This window comes from Erinaceus europaeus, chromosome 20 (genome assembly GCF_950295315.1).
Source record: "Erinaceus europaeus chromosome 20, mEriEur2.1, whole genome shotgun sequence".
NCBI lineage: Eukaryota > Metazoa > Chordata > Mammalia > Eulipotyphla > Erinaceidae > Erinaceus > Erinaceus europaeus.
The window spans coordinates 21,566,538-21,584,564 of record NC_080181.1 but is presented as its reverse complement, the minus strand read 5'-3'; the positions used below and the strand labels follow the sequence as shown (position 1 = coordinate 21,584,564).

Sequence of the window (18,027 nt, the reverse complement as noted above, 5' to 3'; positions counted from 1 at the left end):
GACAGCAATTTCCATGGAATTCACTTGTGTATATTAGCCTATTCTCTTCTGCTTCTCCTGCTAGGCTAATGCTTCTCAAGATTTACTTCCTCTTTCCAGCCCCTGCAAAGAGCATGGCTATTCTCACAGTTGATCCTGCCTTTCAGATTTCCTCTCCTATTTTCTACTCAAGTATGACACTTAATTCAGAAGGGTAGATAGGGTATTGATGGCAGGAGTGAAGACACCAATCACATGGAAATGAGAAATTATACCGTGTCAACAGCTGCACTGTAAACTAGTGTTTCCCCAAATACAGTACGTTTTTTGGGGGGAAGCGGGGGAGTCACATAACTGTTTGTTCCCTACTTTCATGTTTGGGGGTCCATGAAAAGTTGAAAACAAAGTACCTCTCTTGAAGCTCTCATTTATCCTCCTAACTTCAATGACTGTCTTCACACAATTGCTAGCCTTTCTCCATAGTCCCAGTTAGGTGTATCTCATACCATCACCTTAAAATTAAACATGTCTTAACCTAAATATATCATAATTAATTTCTAACTAGTTGGCCTCCTAGCATCACTATTTATCACTGAAACTTGGAGGTTAATTTTTTTTCTCTCTTTTCATTTTAGTTACCAAGCCCTGTGAAGTTTGCTGTACAGTTTTTCTCTTTCATACCTTACTTTCTACATCACTTCACACCAAAGTTATTAAAATAATCTCCTAAATCAACTTTTAATCTCTTGTGTCTCTCCCTTTCCTGTCATTTAATGAATACTCATTAGACAACACATAATGTAAACCACAGAACCCTAGAGTCAGTAGAATGAGATTAAGTATCTACTTTTCTAATCTTGTTTCCCCAATGAAGACACATTCATTGCTCTCCTATTGGTTGTGTTTATTATCATTTCCTTCACAAATTGCTCCTGCTACCAAAAAAATACTACTATTCTTGGGTGGGGGGCTAGATAGCATAAGGGTTATGCAAATTGACTCTGAGACTCCAAAGTCCCAGGTTCAATGTCCAGTACCACCACAAACCAGAGCTGAACAGTGCTCTGGTAAAAAAAAAAAAAAAAAAAAAAAAAAAAAAACACCACTATTCTTGGGAGTCAGGTGGTTAAGCACATGTGGTACAAAGTGCAAGGACCAGTCTAAGGATCCCAGTTCAAGGCCCCAGCTCCCCACCTGCAAGGGAGTCGCTTCACAGGCGGTGAAGCAGGTCTGCAGGTGTCTCTTTTTCTCTCCCCCTCTCTGTCTTCCTCTCTCCATTTCTCTCTGTACTATCCAACAATGATGACATCAGTAACAACAATAACTATAACAACAATGAAAAACAAGGGCAACAAAAAATAAATAAATAAACAAATAAAATTAAAAAAAACTATTCTCCTTTTCTCTACATCCTACTTTTTCTTATATTTCCTATGTAGTATCCTTTATATCCCAAACTTCAGTGGTTTTCCTTGTCCTTTCTTCCTAAGTGCTGGCAGTAATGAAGTTTACATAGCATAGATAAAGTTTACATAGAGACCTGGGGGAATAAATAGTTTTGTATGCCTGAGGTCCCAGAGTTTCCTAGTTCAAACCTCAGCACCACAATATAGCAGAACTAAGCAATACTCTAGTCTGTCTCTGTTTCATGAAAATAAATCTTTTTTAAAAAAGGTATTTAATGTAATTATTTATATATCATTATATATTAATAAAACTTTTATTTTAATTGTCCTCAGTCCAACTAGGACATAAATCCTAACGCTGTTTTGTTTGTTTGTTTGTTTTTGCCTCCAGGGTTATCACTGGGGCTCAGTGCCTGCACTATGAATCCACCGCTCCTGGAGTCCATTTTTCCCATTTTGTTGCCCTTGTTGTTGTTGGATAGGACAGAGAGAAATCGAGAGAGATGGGAGACAGAGAGGGGGAGAGAAAGAGAGACACCTGCAGACCCGCTTCACCGCCTGTGAAGCGACTTCCCTGCAGGTGGGGAGCTGGGGGCTCGAAGCAAGATCCTTACACTTTGTGCTATGTGTGCTTAACCTGCTACACCACCACCAGACCCCCCTAACACTGTGTTTTCTAAAGCTAATATTCAACATGTTTGCTTCTACTGCTGAAGCCATAACTAAGAGTTTAAGGAACTTTAATTATAAATTCAACTTTAGATTGTTTCTGATTTACTAAAAGATAAATTCAACAGCCTTATATTGAAAGTAACTGTATTGATTAATCAATAAACATAAACAAGAAGTTAATTAAGAAGTTAGTTCAATCTTACTAGGGAGATTGCCATAGAATGGAGTTAAAAGTATGAAATTATTAAAATTTCTGGCAAAACAGACTCATTGATTTTTAATTTTTCAAAGGCACTAAACTGACTTCAGTCTGGCCTTGCTGCAACATACAAAATATCCTGTGTGATATTATGAATTTTAATAAGGTATTTTGACACTAATTTATATAAAAACTAAACATGGTTTTATATTTCCTAAGAGAAATATATACACTTAAAGACAAATCTTTTTTTAAAAAAAACTGTTAAACAACAATAATTCTTAGTCAGTCTATTATTCACTTCTTCCTCCCTAATGTCCTTCAAAAACTAAAGAAGGTAAAATAAAATAAAATAAAATAAAATAAAATAAAATAAAATAAAATAAAAATGGTGTGTCTGTGGGTTGTTGAAAGGAGAAAGTTCATGTTGTTCATCTTTTTAAGTTCTCAATTTCTTTCACTCTAGTCTTATTCTGGGGCTGGTATATTTATCCAATACAAGCCTACTGAAAATATTTTCTGTATTCTTTTTTGATTTTTCCTAATTCTTCTTTATTTCTCTTAATCTCATCTCCTCCCCTTAGGTCCCCTCCTGCTCACCAAAAGCTCAGAAATCAAATAAAACATTATAAACAATTCCCTGAATGGTGCCTTCCTAGTGCCGCCTAACACAAATGCAATCTTCTGTTTGGGCATTTAAAACACCACAAGCATTCTTAGTTAGATTAAATTGTGGGTCTCCCTGGTCTGTAGGCAAGCCTAGACATGAACCATAAAGGAAATGAAATCCTTGGAGTTTCTCTAGTAACTGCAGGCCAAACCAACAGCAACCCTAGGAACAAGCAATCTTTTTTTTTTTCTAACAGAACTAGGTCACACATACTTTTGGTTGTTATTTTACTTTTTTTTAATTGCACTAACTACCCAGAAAATTGCTTTTAAAAATACATATTTCATTAGACAATGCATATTATTTTTTAAATATAGTTTTATTTCTTTTTTTTTACTATTGTTGAAGAAATTTTTCAAAAAGTTAACTTTCAAGGCATCTACTTAACAACTGTTGCCTTCGATGGCAGCAATCCAGTTCAGGTAAGACACATAAGATGCAACTATATTCTTTTAATGCAATGATTAATAGTAAAACATCAATCAGGAAGAAGCACCGAATATTTTATTGTATGGAAATGACTAACAACTTGAAAGAACAGAATTGTCTTTATAACTATGATCTAACAAGGATGTATAATTGGTGATGGAGTAGGGGCTATTTCGCTCCTAATTTTATTGGAATGTGTATATTTAACTTTAAAATATAAAATTGGCTCTATGGTTCTCTCTAGATAGCTCAGAACTTACTTCAGTGTATTGTCTAGTGACTTTGCATATTGCACAAGTTAAAGAAGTGTGATTGGTTTATGTAATGTCTTCAACATTCTGCCTTTTCCAGCGACAACTACAAATATTACTTGTAAATGACCTGGTTTTGCAATTTTACAATTAATGTTTTCTATACTGCACGTTTTATTCTTCACTTTGGTGTCTTACTCTTCACCTTACTGTTCATGAAACAATGCATTTAGCAAGAAAAAAATGTAATTTCATGTTCAAAGATAACACTAACTCACTCAAACTCATCCTTGGAAAGTTCTTCTGATGTTTTAATAGTGTGCGTTTGGAATTTGTGTTGAGTGTTCCAGATTATGTGTCCCTACCTATCTCCCTCGTGACATCTATGGGACCATTTGATGGGTTTAGAAAATCAGTCTGTAGCTGAGTTGTTTGTCTTAATGAAAAATAATTTAGAATTAAACATTTCAAGTCCATAGTAAGTACTCTATACTGAGTCCATGAATACCTTATGGGAAGGGGCAACTATTGCCATTTGAGTTTCACAAAGTGTGTCAGCAGAGAATGCTTTTTATCCTCTCTTAAGAAAAAAAAGATGTTAATAATTAACAGTAGATGTCTCTGAGAAATCTACAGTGGCCCACTTTGTCCAGTCTACCTCAAAGACACACATGTGACATTGTAATAATGAGAAAATGCAACTTATCGAAAGACATCTGGTTTCCACAACCCTTACTCTGAACATCCCAATTTGCTTCTAGGTCTAGCCTAAGAGTCACCTCCTGGAAATTTTTCCCTGTTGAAGTACAGGTCTCACTGAGGCCCCATCATATCTTTTCTATTTCTAGCCAGAGTAGTAATGCAGTATACACTGCTTTAAGTGGTAAATGAAGTGTGCGTTCACTTAGATCATACAGATGGTGTCCTTAGGAACTGAGGATATACAGTATCTATTTTAATAAATATGTGCGAGAAAGTTAGGAACAGTTTTGCCTAAAGTTGGCCTTGCCAGTACAAAACTTGCCTTAATCTCCAGAGAACCTCATTTGATTTCACTAACAGCTGGCTGGGTTACTATTTGACTCACTGTGTGGTTCTACAAGAATATAAAGCAGAAGCCAAGGGAAAAAAAGGAGAGGGTGGAAATGGGACTCTCAAGGACAGTCCTCCAGCAGGGTAGGGGCAACCCGGTCCTGTCTCCACCTGGAAAACTAAGCCGACCACCTTCAGTACCTGGCAAGCTGTTTTTCTCAGACCACCCTGTGCAAAAAAACTGTGTGTGTGTATGGAGGGGTTGCTTCCTGGAAAAGGGGGGGGGGGCGGGAGTGGGGGAGGGGATATGGCACTTTGCCCTAGGAGCCCTACCAGGAAGACAACCTGTCTCCACTCCTGGGCCCGTGTCCTATAAGAGCCCCGCCCTCGGCCCCTAATCCCGGCTTCCTGCCGCCCCCCCCCCCCGCCGTCCCCCCCCCCCCCGCCCCGCTCGCGCCGCCCCGCCCCCTCCGCCGGGTTCCAGGGCGGTTGGCCGGCCACCGCCAGGGTCACTTAGAGCCGCGGGGAGCTTGGGGTGGGCAGGAGGCTCTGGGGGTTGTCCTGGGGATGGAGAAGCCTTGGCTTGGGCCTGCGGTGAGGAAGGGTTGAAAGCCAAGGCCAAGGGAATCCGAAGGGGGGCGCCCTGAGAATAGCAGGATCCTGCGGGTGGAGAGGCCGGGCGCGGGGACCCAGTGGCCGAGGAGAAGCGGCTGTTGGTTCACCTGAAGCGGGGGCGCAGCGCTGGATGCGGGGGCACATCGCTGGGTGCGGGGCGCTGCCCGGGAGGCGGAGGCGGAGGGAACGGAAGAAGGTACCGGCGGGTCCCGGGGCGTCCTCCGAGGACCCTCGCCCAGGATCTCAGGCCCAGACGCTGTCTGGTTTTGCCCGAGGTTAAAGGGGGGGGAGGATAGAGGAGCACCCCGATCTCGAGCCCTCCCCACTCCCGACACCTTCCCCAGCTCGGGGACCATCGGATCATCGCAGCGTCTGGCGCCCAGTGCTCGGTTTGTAGGCAGTGTAATTAGCTGATTGTACTCTGCGGTTTGCAATCACTAACTCCACTGCCATCAAAACAAGGCACAGCATCAGCCGCCGCCCCGCCGGGAATAGGATGCCACCTTCGCGGCCGAGCGCCGAGCCCCGAGCCCCGAGCCCCGAGCCCCGAGCCCCGGCACGTGAGCGGGGAGCTGCACCCGGAGATGCGGCAGCAGCGGCCGCTCTGCAGCAAGTGCTGCACCCCGCGTGCGAGCTAGCGAGCGCCCCCTGCTGGAAACCGCAGCCGGGCTCGGCTTGCCAGCTGTGAGCTTGCTCTAGGCGGCAGAACAGGACTGTACAGTCACAAGTGCCGAAGATTTAAGTCTGTAGAGTCCAATGTAAGTTTCAGCTGCTGAAAGTTCTTTCCCCACCCTCCCACCCCACCCCCGTGCGAGTCCAATTAAGTTAATTTAGTTTGCTGTTAATTTTTTGGACATACATATGTATTTCATTATCGATAGGTTTATTACAACAACCCACCAATTCAGAACCATCACCAAACCAGTTATCTGCCGGTCAACAATGCACAGGGCATCAACGTGAGACTGTAGTTTGTGATGAAAGTAAACCTTTCTGTTCCGTGAGTCTAGTTACTAGGCAGTGTAGTTAGCTGATTGCTAATGGTACCAATCACTAACCACACGGCCAGGTAAAAAGATTTGGGATTTCATCCAAATGTGCTTCCTGTGCACCTCTGTATTTGGGCAGAGAGAGGTGTTAGGCTGATATCTATTGCTTACAAATAGCCTCGTCAAGATATGTCATTTTAGCTGCTAAGTACAACGTAGTACAAGTGTGTGCATATTTATATATGCATGTATATACATATCATTTTTCAATAGGCTCTTAACGAAAAATTCTTCAAATACATATGATTCTTTTTTCCCTTTAGCTGATCTATTTCTTTGTACAGATTTGTGAATACCAACTTTTGATCTGTTCTTCTGTGAGACTATTCCTAATATTCTGAAAGAATAAAGTATCATAAGGACATTAACTGTAGTTACTACTGTGTGTTCATTGCCTTTGCTGAATTGGTTTTATGATGTCCACTTCAGTTCCTGTCACAGGAATTATGCCTTTCCTCTTGCTGAAATGGTTAAATTGTTCCAAGATTAACAAGAGCTCCCTGGAAAACTATTATTATGAATTTGCTTTTTTTTTTTTACACCAGAGCACTGCTTAGCTCTGGTTTATGGTGGTGTAGGGGATTGAACCTAGGACCTCAGAGCCTCAGGCATGAGAGTCTGTTTGCATAGCCATTGTGCTATCTCCCCTGCCCTACACTTTTTATAAAGACTAGAAATTCTCATGAAGGGTTTGAGTTCACTCATGAAGTTTACCATCATTTGTTCCTATTGCAGTCCAGACAGTGGTGGGACTGATTAGTAAATGCAGTTATCTTCTAAATCGGCTTATTGATAAGATTTGAAAAAATCCAGGGTTGGTGGGGGAGGGGAAAACACATAAAAACTAAATACACAGGCACCAACGGCCTGGTACAGACCTGTTTCCCATAGGCTGGGATATGAGCAGCCCTGTAGAATTCACCAGCCACTGCAAGGCTAGGAATTCTATAGAGGGGTTGATGGGTGAAGCAATAGGATGGGTAAAGGAGGTCTGAGGTGGTGGGGATAACGAATTGAAAGCTTAAGCTATCTTTAGAGGGGGGAAAAGCTGGAAGGGGGGTTGGAGGTAAAAGGCTGAGGACAGGAGCTGCTGTGTGCCCCCCAATCCCCCACCCTTACCCCCTACCTACACATACACACTGACCCCAACAGGCCAGAACATGCCCCAGATGTTTTGACTTTCGACTGCCAGTTCACTCAGGACCCCAACACCTACCCAGGAAACTAAGGATTTCCGGTAAGGGGGTTGGGCGAGGGAGCAATTTGGCGGTTCCCAGAGGGGCGAGGCCAGCTGAGAACCCAGGGAGCTCAGAGAAGCGTCCTGAGTTGCCATGGAAACGAGCCCCAACGAGCAATTTAGCAGCAGCCAGGAGTCCTTTGAAACGTGCTACTCGGGATTACTGGTGTTCACGGGTTCTTCGGATCTGGACTCCAGCTTGGCCAAGCAGTTCTGGATGGCGGCTTCGCTGTACCCACCCAACGAATCTCAGCTGGCGCTCACGAGAGGCAGTAGTCAGCGTCTGCCGGTGGCGGGGACCTCCAAATGCAATGAGGTCGGTGAGTAACTGCCCCCCAGCCCGCAGGATTCCCGCCGCCACAGAGACCAGCCTGGAAGGTGCTAAAAGTCCCTCCCCGAGAAACTGCCAACATGAATTCTAAAACAACAGTCTTAAAACAACTACTCTTTAGCCTGCTCTTCCACCACAAAAGGATGAGTAGTACCTTCTTCACTTCTGAAAACTTGATCAAGGGAGGTCATGCCCTCTATCTGACAAAGCAGTATAGAATAAGCTGGGGAAATGTTGACTGAAAGGATATTATGGATGGTGGTTTATGTAACTTGAGTTCAAATATGAAAACCCTGGAAAAGTTGAAGGAAGATAGTGTCAACATAAGAAGCCAAATTCCCTGACTCCTAAACCCTTACCAGTAAGGCCCAAGACTGGGAACCTGTCACCAAGCAGTTTTTATAGGCATACAAAGCATAAATGCGTTTAATGCTGTGAGTTTTCCAGTGATCTCTTTACTTCCTGTTTATATTTTTCAGAGAAAGCTTACTACCAGCAGTTTTTTGTTGATGAAGAGAGTAAGTACCCATTTTCATCCTTTTCAACATCATGGTTCCTACAGTCTTCAGAACATAAGTGTAAGAGTACACTTTGCGGGCACAGGACATAGCGTAATGGTTATGCAGAGACTCTCATTACTGAGGCTCCAAAGTCCCAGGTTCAATTCCCCCCCCACACACACACACACACATACAACACCATAAACCAGAGTTGAGCAGTGCTCTGGTAATATATAAATAAACTTTGGATGGGGTCAGGTGGTGGCTCACCCAGTAGAGTGAACATTACTTCATGTGTAGGGACCTGGGTTCAAGTCTACAGTCTCCACCTACAAGGGGGAAGCTTCACTAATAGTAGAGCAGTACTGCAGGTATCTGTCTTTACCTCTTTCTGTTTATTTATTTGTTTATTTTTCCTTTTGCTGCCCTTGTTTTACTGATGTCGTTGTTGTTGGATAGGACAGAGAGAAATGGAGAGAGGAGGGGAAGACAGAGGGGGAGAGAAAGAGAGACACCTGCAGACCTGCTTCACCACCTGTGAAGCAACCCCCCAGCAAGTGGGGAGCAAGGGGCTCCAACCAGGATCCTTACTCCTGTCCTTGCACTTTGCCACGTGCGCTTAACCTGCTGAGCTACCGCCCGACTCCCTCCCTCTGTCTGTTTATCCGTCTTTCTCCCTCTATCAAAAACAAAGGAAAGGAAAAATAAAATGACCTCTGGAACCAGTGGAATCACACAGGCACCCAGCCCCATCCATAACCCTGGTGACAATCATCATCATCATCATCATATATTTCTGTCATGTATGCCTCATATACCACCCTATTTGTCCATAAGAAGATTACTAAATTCCTGTAATGCAGTGAATAGGAATGTGGAAATTAGAATCTCTGGACTTTTCCTCATCTTCTAAAGAAAGCACCGGTGCCCTGCAGAGAGGGCCAGTACACTCTCTCCAATTATTTATGAATCTGGTTTACAAAGTTTTGAGACAGTGCATATTTATAGTTATCTTGCTAATCTATGTGATATCTTTTAACCTTGATCAAATTATTTTAGTCAGCATTATTGTAAAACATGATAAAATTATTTCAATTTTATTTTACTTTATGTTAGAGAGTGCTGAAATTGTAAAGATTCAGGAAGATGAGGAGAAAGAAAAATATCTTCAAAAGGTAAGTCAAGCAGTTTGGGAAGTTGCACAATAGATAATGTTGGACTCCCAAGCTTGATATACCAAGTTCAGTCCCCAGCAAGGCCTACCCTAGAGATTCTCTTTCTCTTCTCCTACTCTTTTATTAATAAATAAATGCAATCTTTTAACAATGAAATTAATAAACCAATATTTTATAAGATCATCAGATTTTGATTCAATCTTACAAATAATTCCAATTATTTTATTCAAACATATATAAATATATAACTTTCTCATGTGTCAACTTAAACAAACTTGGAAAAATTCCACTAGAATTTTAATGAAGAGTCAGAAATCCTTTTAAATCTTGGCTCTTCTCAGTGGTTGCAAAAGCCAAAAGATATGTAGGAACAAGAAACTCAAAGGGAAATGGGGAAAGATAGATTCACCTACTTTCCATACAGTAAGACCTCCTACTACACTCAGTGCTCTAACAACAGAAATATTGTAAAAACAGAAAAATTTGATTTCTGTTGTCATCACTGGGACTTCACCACTCTGACTTTTTCAGACAGAAAGAGACAGAGTGAGAGAGGGAAAGACAGCACAGCCCTAGAACTTCCCTTGTTTTCACACATGGCAAGGCAAGTATTCCACCTGCTCTGTATGCCCTTGACCCTTGTAGAATCATTTTATCTGAAGGCTGAAATTAAACACATTAGTGTTATTAAGTCAACTGAGCACATCTTTTTTGGGTAACAAACATCCTTTGCTTGCTTTTCATGATATGGGCATAGTCTCTAACCCAACAATTAATGCAGTGATTTATAGAAACATTTTGTTTGGTTAATGGATAAATTCCATTCCTGTAACTGTCCCTGGATTGTAAAAGCAAAGACAGAGGATTAGTTTTGGCCTGCTGTCTTTAATCATTAGCCATATTGGCAAACCCTGAAGGACTTATCGGGAATTCTACATAAATTACAGAACAATGCATTTAAGTTTGCTGAGCACACTAATTCACTTTATGGACGATTGGTGATTCCTCCAAACAAATTAGGTGATTAGAAATAGTCAGCATTTTCTTCTCTTTTTAGGAATTTATACCAGGACTTAATGGTAGGGAGGGAGTCTAATTATCAAGGAAGTAAAAGTCTTTTAAAGTCAATGTTTTCAGCACTTTTGGAGTTTAAGTTTCATTTAATTTCACTTTAGGGTGAGGTTAGAAATGAAAAGTTACCCCCCAAAATATTACCATATATTTATCATCTTTTGCTAAACAATTAGACAAAATGAGTTACAAGTGGATGGTATGCTAGGAAACTATTAAAGCAGCACAAGATTCTTAGAACTTGTTTCCTTGCCTGAGGTTTCCAATTAATTTACCGATTACCTGCTTAATTTTGCAGATATTTATTGAAAGCCTGCAGTGTGCCAAACACTGTATTAGATATTGAAAATGCAAAGATAAGATGTGCTCCCTGGGCCAGAGAGAGAGGTCAGTGCACTGGAGTACAGGACTTACGTGCTTGAGAGTCCAGGCTTAATTCCTGGCAGAGTCATATGCCACAGCTGAGGACTCTTTCCCTCTCACAATAAATAAATGGGGGCCAAATGATGATGCACTTGGTTAAGCACTCAAATTACAGTGCACAAGGACCCGGGTTCTCAACCCCCCGCAACCCCACCTGCAGGATAGGGAGCTTCACAAGTGGTGAAACAGGGCTGCAGGTGTCTCTCTGTCTTTCTACCTCTCTATCTCCCCCTCCTCTCTCAATTTCTTTCTGTATTATCCAATAAATAAATAAATACTGAGAAATAGCTCACCTAAAAGAGTGGGCACCTTACAATACACAAGGTTCTGAGTTCTAGCCCCAGCACTATCTTGAAACACCACAGGCAATGTTGGTGAGGCTCCATTAATCCATGGGTGGTGGAACAGTGTTGTGTTTCTTTTTTTTTTATTTTTTTTTATTTATTTATTTATTCCCTTTTGTTGTCCTTGTTGTTTTACTGTTGTAGTTATTATTGATGTCATCATTGTTGAATAGGACAGAGAGAAATGGAGAGAGATGGGGAAGACAGAGAGGGGGAGTGAAAGACAGACACCTGCAGACCTGCTTCACCGCCTGTGAAGCGACTCCCCTGCAGGTGGAGAGCCAGGGGCTCAAACCGGGATCCTTCCATCCTTCCTCCGGTCCTTATGCTTTGCGCCACCTGCGCTTAACCCGCTGCACTACCGCCCGACTCCCCAGTGTTGTGTTTCTATCTATATATTGAATAAAAATAAAAACAAAACAAAACAAAAATACTTGGGAAGACCAGTTGGTGGTGGTATCACACACACACACACAAGGTCCTGAGTTCATTTCCCAGTGCCATTTTTTAAAAAATGAAATGTGGTCCTTGCTCTCAAAGATTTCATAAACTTCCCAATTTAGTGGACACTGAATTCTGATATATTATTATAACAGACACATATAATACTATGGAAATACACTGAAGGATATCAAAATCAAGCTTAAAGAATCAAGACATTTTCCCAAAGGAACTGAACTCTGAAAAAATATATATACATATACACATATATATATGTTAGTGGTTCAAGAACATGCATAGCAGTTCTTCATGTTGTACTAGATGTCTTCATGTTGTACTAGATGTCTTCCTAAATCTCAAATTCAATTATGCCACTCTCTTACTATATTCATCTGCTAGGAGTGTCATAACAAATTACCACAGTACAGGTAGTTTTTAAAAAATGTTTTTTTATTTTGAAAATAAGAAAACCATAAAAAGATCCATGAAAGTAAATGTTGGTTCTTCGAAAGAGTGGACAAAATCGACAAACCTTAGCCAGACTCACAAAACAAAAAAGGGAGAAGACCCAAATAAATCAGATCATAAATAAAAGAGGAGATAACACAACAGACACCACAGAAATTCAGCATATCATGTGAGACTTCTATGAACAGCTATATGCCACCAAGCTAGAGAACCTGGAAGAACTGGACGATTTCCTAGATACCTATGAACTTCAAAATTAAGTAAAGAGGAACTAAATAACATGAACAGGGCCATAATAGATAATGAAATTGAAACAGTTATCAAGAACCTTCCCAAAAGCAAAAAGTCCTGGACCAGATGGTTTTACAAATGAATTCTACAAAACCTTCAAAGAAGAACTAATACCTCTACTTTTAAAAGTCTTCCAGAAGATTAAAGACACTGGAATACTCCCTTCCAGCTTCTGTGAAGCCAACATCACATTGATACCAAAAGCAGACAGGGACACAACCAAAAAAGAAAACTTCTTCTTCTTCTAGCATTTGCCAAAAAAGAAAACTACAGACCAATATCTCTGATGAACATAGATGCTAAAATATTAAATAAAATTCTAGCCAACCAGATACAGCAGTATATTAAAAAGATTGTTCATCACGACCAAGTGCAGTTTATCCCAGGGATGCAAGGTTGGTTTAAGATACATAAATCAATCAACGTGATCCACCACATCAATAAAAGCAAGACCAAAAACCACATGGTCATATCAATAGATGCAGAGAAAGCCTTTGACAGAATACAACATCCCCTTATGATCAAAACACTACAAATAATGGGAGTAGATGGAAAATTCCTGAAGATAGTGGAGTCTATATATAGCAAACCTACAGCCAACATCATACTCAGTGGTGAAAAACTGGAAGCATTTCCCCTCAGATCAGGTACTAGACAGGGCTGCCCACTATCACCGTTGTTATTAAACAGAGTGTTGGAAGTTCTTACCATAGCAATCAGGCATGAGCAAGGAATTAAAGGGATACAGATTGGGAGAGGAGTCAAACTCACCCAATTTGCAGATGACATGTTAGTATACATAGAAAAACCTAAGGAATCCAGCAAGAAGCTTTTGGAAATCATCAGGCAATACAGTAAGGTGTCAGTCTACAAAATTAACATTCAAAAGTCAGTAGCATTCCTCTATGCAAACACTAAGTTAGAAGAAGTTGAAATCCAGAAATCAATTCCTTTTATTATAGCAACAAAAACAATAAAATATCTAGGAGTAAACCTAACCAAAGAAGTGAAAGACTTGTATACTGAAAATTATGAGTCACTACTCAAGGAAATTGAAAAAGACACAAAGAAGTGGAAAGATATTCCATGCTCATGGGTTGGAAGAATTAACATCACCAAAATGAATATACTACCCAGATCCATATACAAATTTAATGCTATCCCCATCAAGATCCCAGCCACATTTTTTAGGGGGATAGAACAAATGCTACAAATGTTTATCTGGAACCAGAAAAGACCTAGAATCGCCAAAACAATCTTGAGAAAAAAGAACAGAACTGGAAGCATCACACTCCCAGATCTCAAATTGTATTATAGGGCCATTGTCATCAAAACTGCTTGGTACTGGAACATAAATAGACACACTGACCAGTGGAATAGAATTGAGAACCCAGAAATAAGCCCCCACACACCTATGGACATATAATCTTTGACAAAGGTGTCCAGACTATTAAATGGGGAAAGATGAGTCTCTTCAACAAAGAGTGTTGGGAAAAATGGGTTGAAACATGCAGAAGAATGAAACTGAACCACTGTATTTAACCAAATACAAAAGTAAATTCCAAATGGATCGAGGACTTGAATGTTAGACCAGAAACTATCAGATACTTAGAGGAAAATATTGGCAGAATTCTTTTCCGCATAAATTTTAAAGACATCTTCAAGGAAACTAATCCAATTACAAAGAAGACTAAGGCAAGCATAAACCTATGGGACTACTTCAAATTAAAACGCTTCTTCACAGCAAAAGAAACCACTACCCAAACCAAGAGACCCCTCACAGAATGGGAGAAGATCTTTACATACAGTACATCAGACAAGAGGCTATTAACCAAAATATATAAAAAACTCAACAACAAGAAAACAAACTTGCCAAACTCAACAACAAGAAAACAAACTTGCCAAACTTAACAACAAGAAAACAAATAACCCCATCCAAAAATGGAGAGAGGACATGGACAGAATATTCACAGAAGAGATTCAAAAGGCCAAGAAACACATGAAAAAGTGCTCCAAATCTTTGATTGTCAGAGAAATGCAAATCAAGACAACAATGAGATACCACTTCACTCCTGTGAGAATGTCATACATCAGAAAAGGCAGCAGCAGCATATGCCAAGAGGTTATGGGGTCAAACAGACCCTCCTGCACTGCTTGTGGGAATGTCAATTGGTCCAACCTCTGTGAAGAACAGTCTGGAGAACTCTCAGAAGGCTAGAAATGGACCTACCCTAGGATCCTGCAATTCCTCTCCTGGGAATATATCCCAAGGAACCCAACACACCCATCCCAAAAGATCTGTGTACACATATGTTCTTAGCAGCACAATTTGTAATAGCCAAAACCTGGATACAACCCAGGTGTCCAACAACAGATGAATGGCTGAGCAAGTTGTGGTATATATATGCAATGGAATACTACTCAGCTATTAAAAATGGTGACCTCACCGTTTTCAGCCAATCTTGGATGGACCTTGAAAAATTCATGTTAAGTGAAATAAGTCAGAAACAGAAGGATGAATATGGGATGATCTCACTCTCAGGCAGAAGTTGAAAAGCAAGATCAGAAGAGAAAACACAAGTAGAACCTGAACTGGAATGGCGTATTGCACCAAAGTAAAAGACTCTGGGTGGGTGGGTGGGAGAATACAGGTCCAAAAAGGATGACAGAGCACCTAGTGGGGGTTGTATTGTTATATGGAAAACTGGGAAATGCATGTTATGCATGTACAAACTACTATATTCACTGTCGAATGTAAAACATTAATTCCCCAATAAAGAAATTTTTTAAAAAGTTCAGAAAGATCTAGAGTATTTGAATCAATGTTCTTGAAGAACCTGAGTTTTCTATCTGTATAATGTGGTATATTTACTATACAGATATGATAATAAAATGTATATTGTAGTTACTAAAATAAAGTATTTGTTTGACAAATAAGTTTGGCATCATTTCAAACTATTATGTGCAATAAATGGAATTGTTCATTTAGAAATATTTGTTAATTTTTAATTATTCAAGAGTAGCTTGGATTTCTATATCATTTCTAGTACCCTAATTTGAGAAGGTAGTGTTGGGAAAATCTTTCTAAAACTATGCTCTATATATTACACACTACATGTGTTACTCATCATGTTGCTAGGTTGATGTTCATAATAAAATTAATAGTTTATCTAATTTATAAAAAAAAACATGTTTTTAAGGGAGTCAGGCAATAGCGCAGCAGGTTTAGTGCAGCGGGTTAAATTCATGTGGCGTGAAACTCAAGGACTGGCTTAAGGATCCAGGTTTGAGTCGCTTCACAGGCAGTGAAGCAGGTCTGCAGGTGTCTATCTTTCTCTCCCCCCTCTCTGTCTTCCCCTCTTCTCTCCATTTCTCTCTGTCCTAACAATGATGACATCAATAACAACAACAATAATAACCACTACAACAATAAAAAACAAGGGCAGCAAAAGGGAAAATAAATAAATAAATAAATATAAAAAAACTGTGTTTTTGAGGCTGGTCAGTGGCGCACTGGGTTAAGTGCACTTAGTATGAAGCACAGGGAACACGTAAAGATCCTAGTTAGATTTCCCCCCACCTATGGGAGGCGGGGGCTTCACAAGTGGTGAAGCAAGTCTGCAGGTGTCTGTCTTTCTCCCTCTCTATCTTCCCCTCCCCTCTCAAGTTTTTTCTATCCTATCCAATAAAAATGGAAAAAAATGGCCTCCAGGAGCAGTGGGTTCAAAGCGCCAGCACTGAACCCCAGAGATAACCTTGGAGGCAAAAAAAAAAAAAAAAAAAAAAACAAGTTTTCTTTTCTGAAGGCCAAAAATCCAAGATTAGGGTGCCATCAGGAGTCATTTCAGATAAAGGCTTGTAAACGGTGTCCCTTTCATTATGTCCAAACATAGAAAAGGAAGACAGCTCAGATGTTTCTTCATTTTTCTTAAATGTGACACTGGGGCATGAACCCATGGCTGCACACGTGGACAAGACCACTGTTGTATGACCTCACCAGCTCAACTTTCTTCCTTCCTTCCTTTGTTCCTTCCTTCCTTCCTTTCTTCCTTGCTTCCTTCCTTCCTTCCTTGCTTGCTTGCTTGCTTCTTCTATTCATTCACTCATTCATTCATTCATTCATTCATTTTTTGCCTCCAGAGTAATTGCTATGGCTTAGCGCTGTCACTATGAATCCGTTGCTCCTGAGGACCGTTTTTCCCCCATTTTATTGGATAGAACAGAGAGAAACTGAGAGAGGATGAGAGAAAGATAGACACCTGCAGACCTGCTTCACTGCTTTCAAAGCAACCTCCCTGTGGATGGGGGGGCAGGGAGCTGCAATCTGGATCCTTGCACGGGTCCTTCCACTTTGGACTATGTGCATTTAACCTGGTGCGCCCCCACCTGTCCCCTATTTTTTTTTCATTCTTTATTTAGAAGAAAGTAGAAAGGGAATGACAGAGACACCACTGCATTGTTCCACTATTGATCCATGGAGCTCCCCTGATGCTGCCCACGGTGCTCCCATGCAACTTGAGGCATTAAACCCATGGCTCCACGCACAATGGAGATAAGTGTCCTATGGGATGAGTCATCTACCAAGTGCTCTTGCTTGCTTGCTTCATTTATTTATTTATTTATTTATTTATTTATTTACACCAGAGCAATGCTCCGCTTCAGCTTATGGTGGTTGGGGGAACTGAACCTGGGACCTCAGAGCCTCAGGTATGAGGGTCTGTTTGCATAACCATTATGCTATCCCCCCACTCTCTCTTCCTTGTTTTGTAAAGACAACAATTCTATCATATTAATTTCCCATTTTTTTTATTATTCCATCTAACCTTAGTACCCCACTAAAATCCCTTTCTCCAAACAAAGTTACACTGGGGGTATCGGCACAGCAGCTTTGGAGAAACACCATTCAGTTCCTACACCTGCTTTCATTTATTTTACCACCATGATTTTCCATCTCTGCAAAATATTAACTAAATCCTCAGCATGACAGTCAAGTTCCTTTCCAATCTGTACATAACAAACTCCCACTCTTCTCCTCATGACCCCCCCCCATCCCCCAAAGCTGGTTCTCAGTCACTAGGCTGAAATACGCTGTGTACCTCCCCCCATAAGTGCTATCAAGGTAGTAAGTGGCTGGCCACTACCTCCTTGGTTTTTTTTTTTGTTGTTGTTTTTTCTCTAAATCTAAGCATATATGTGCAATTCTCTGACATCTGCCAAATTATACATTAAGTCAAGTGGGCTCTGCAGTACATTATAGAAGACTCCATTTGTTGAGAGCAGAAGCAGTCTAACAACACAAGCCAGTAGGAGAAAATGTTAGTGATACTGTGACTTGTGCTTATAAACAGAAGAGTTGAGTCAGCACTGCGCAGTGCAGTACTGTTCAGACAACACCATAGTGTAGCAAGCATCGAGTAAAGCAAGAAGTGGCAAAATGCTCTCAC

General features: G+C 40.7%; 1 protein-coding gene across 3 annotated transcripts in view; it reads left to right on the top strand.

Moving 5' to 3' along the window:
• Nucleotides 1–7,546: 7,546 nt before the first annotated feature.
• Nucleotides 7,547–18,027, top strand: part of HOATZ (HOATZ cilia and flagella associated protein) — a 30,298-nt gene continuing 19,817 nt past the window's right edge. For 2 of the 3 annotated variants that reach the window (XM_060180104.1, XM_060180102.1), the window contains exons 1-3: nucleotides 7,547–7,859; nucleotides 8,350–8,388; nucleotides 9,487–9,545. In XM_060180104.1, coding sequence (XP_060036087.1) covers nucleotides 7,634–7,859; nucleotides 8,350–8,388; nucleotides 9,487–9,545 — 324 coding nt within the window. In that variant the 5' untranslated portion in view covers nucleotides 7,547–7,633. The remainder of the gene's footprint in view (nucleotides 7,860–8,349; nucleotides 8,389–9,486; nucleotides 9,546–18,027) is intronic. The other variant, XM_060180103.1, reaches the window with a different exon arrangement.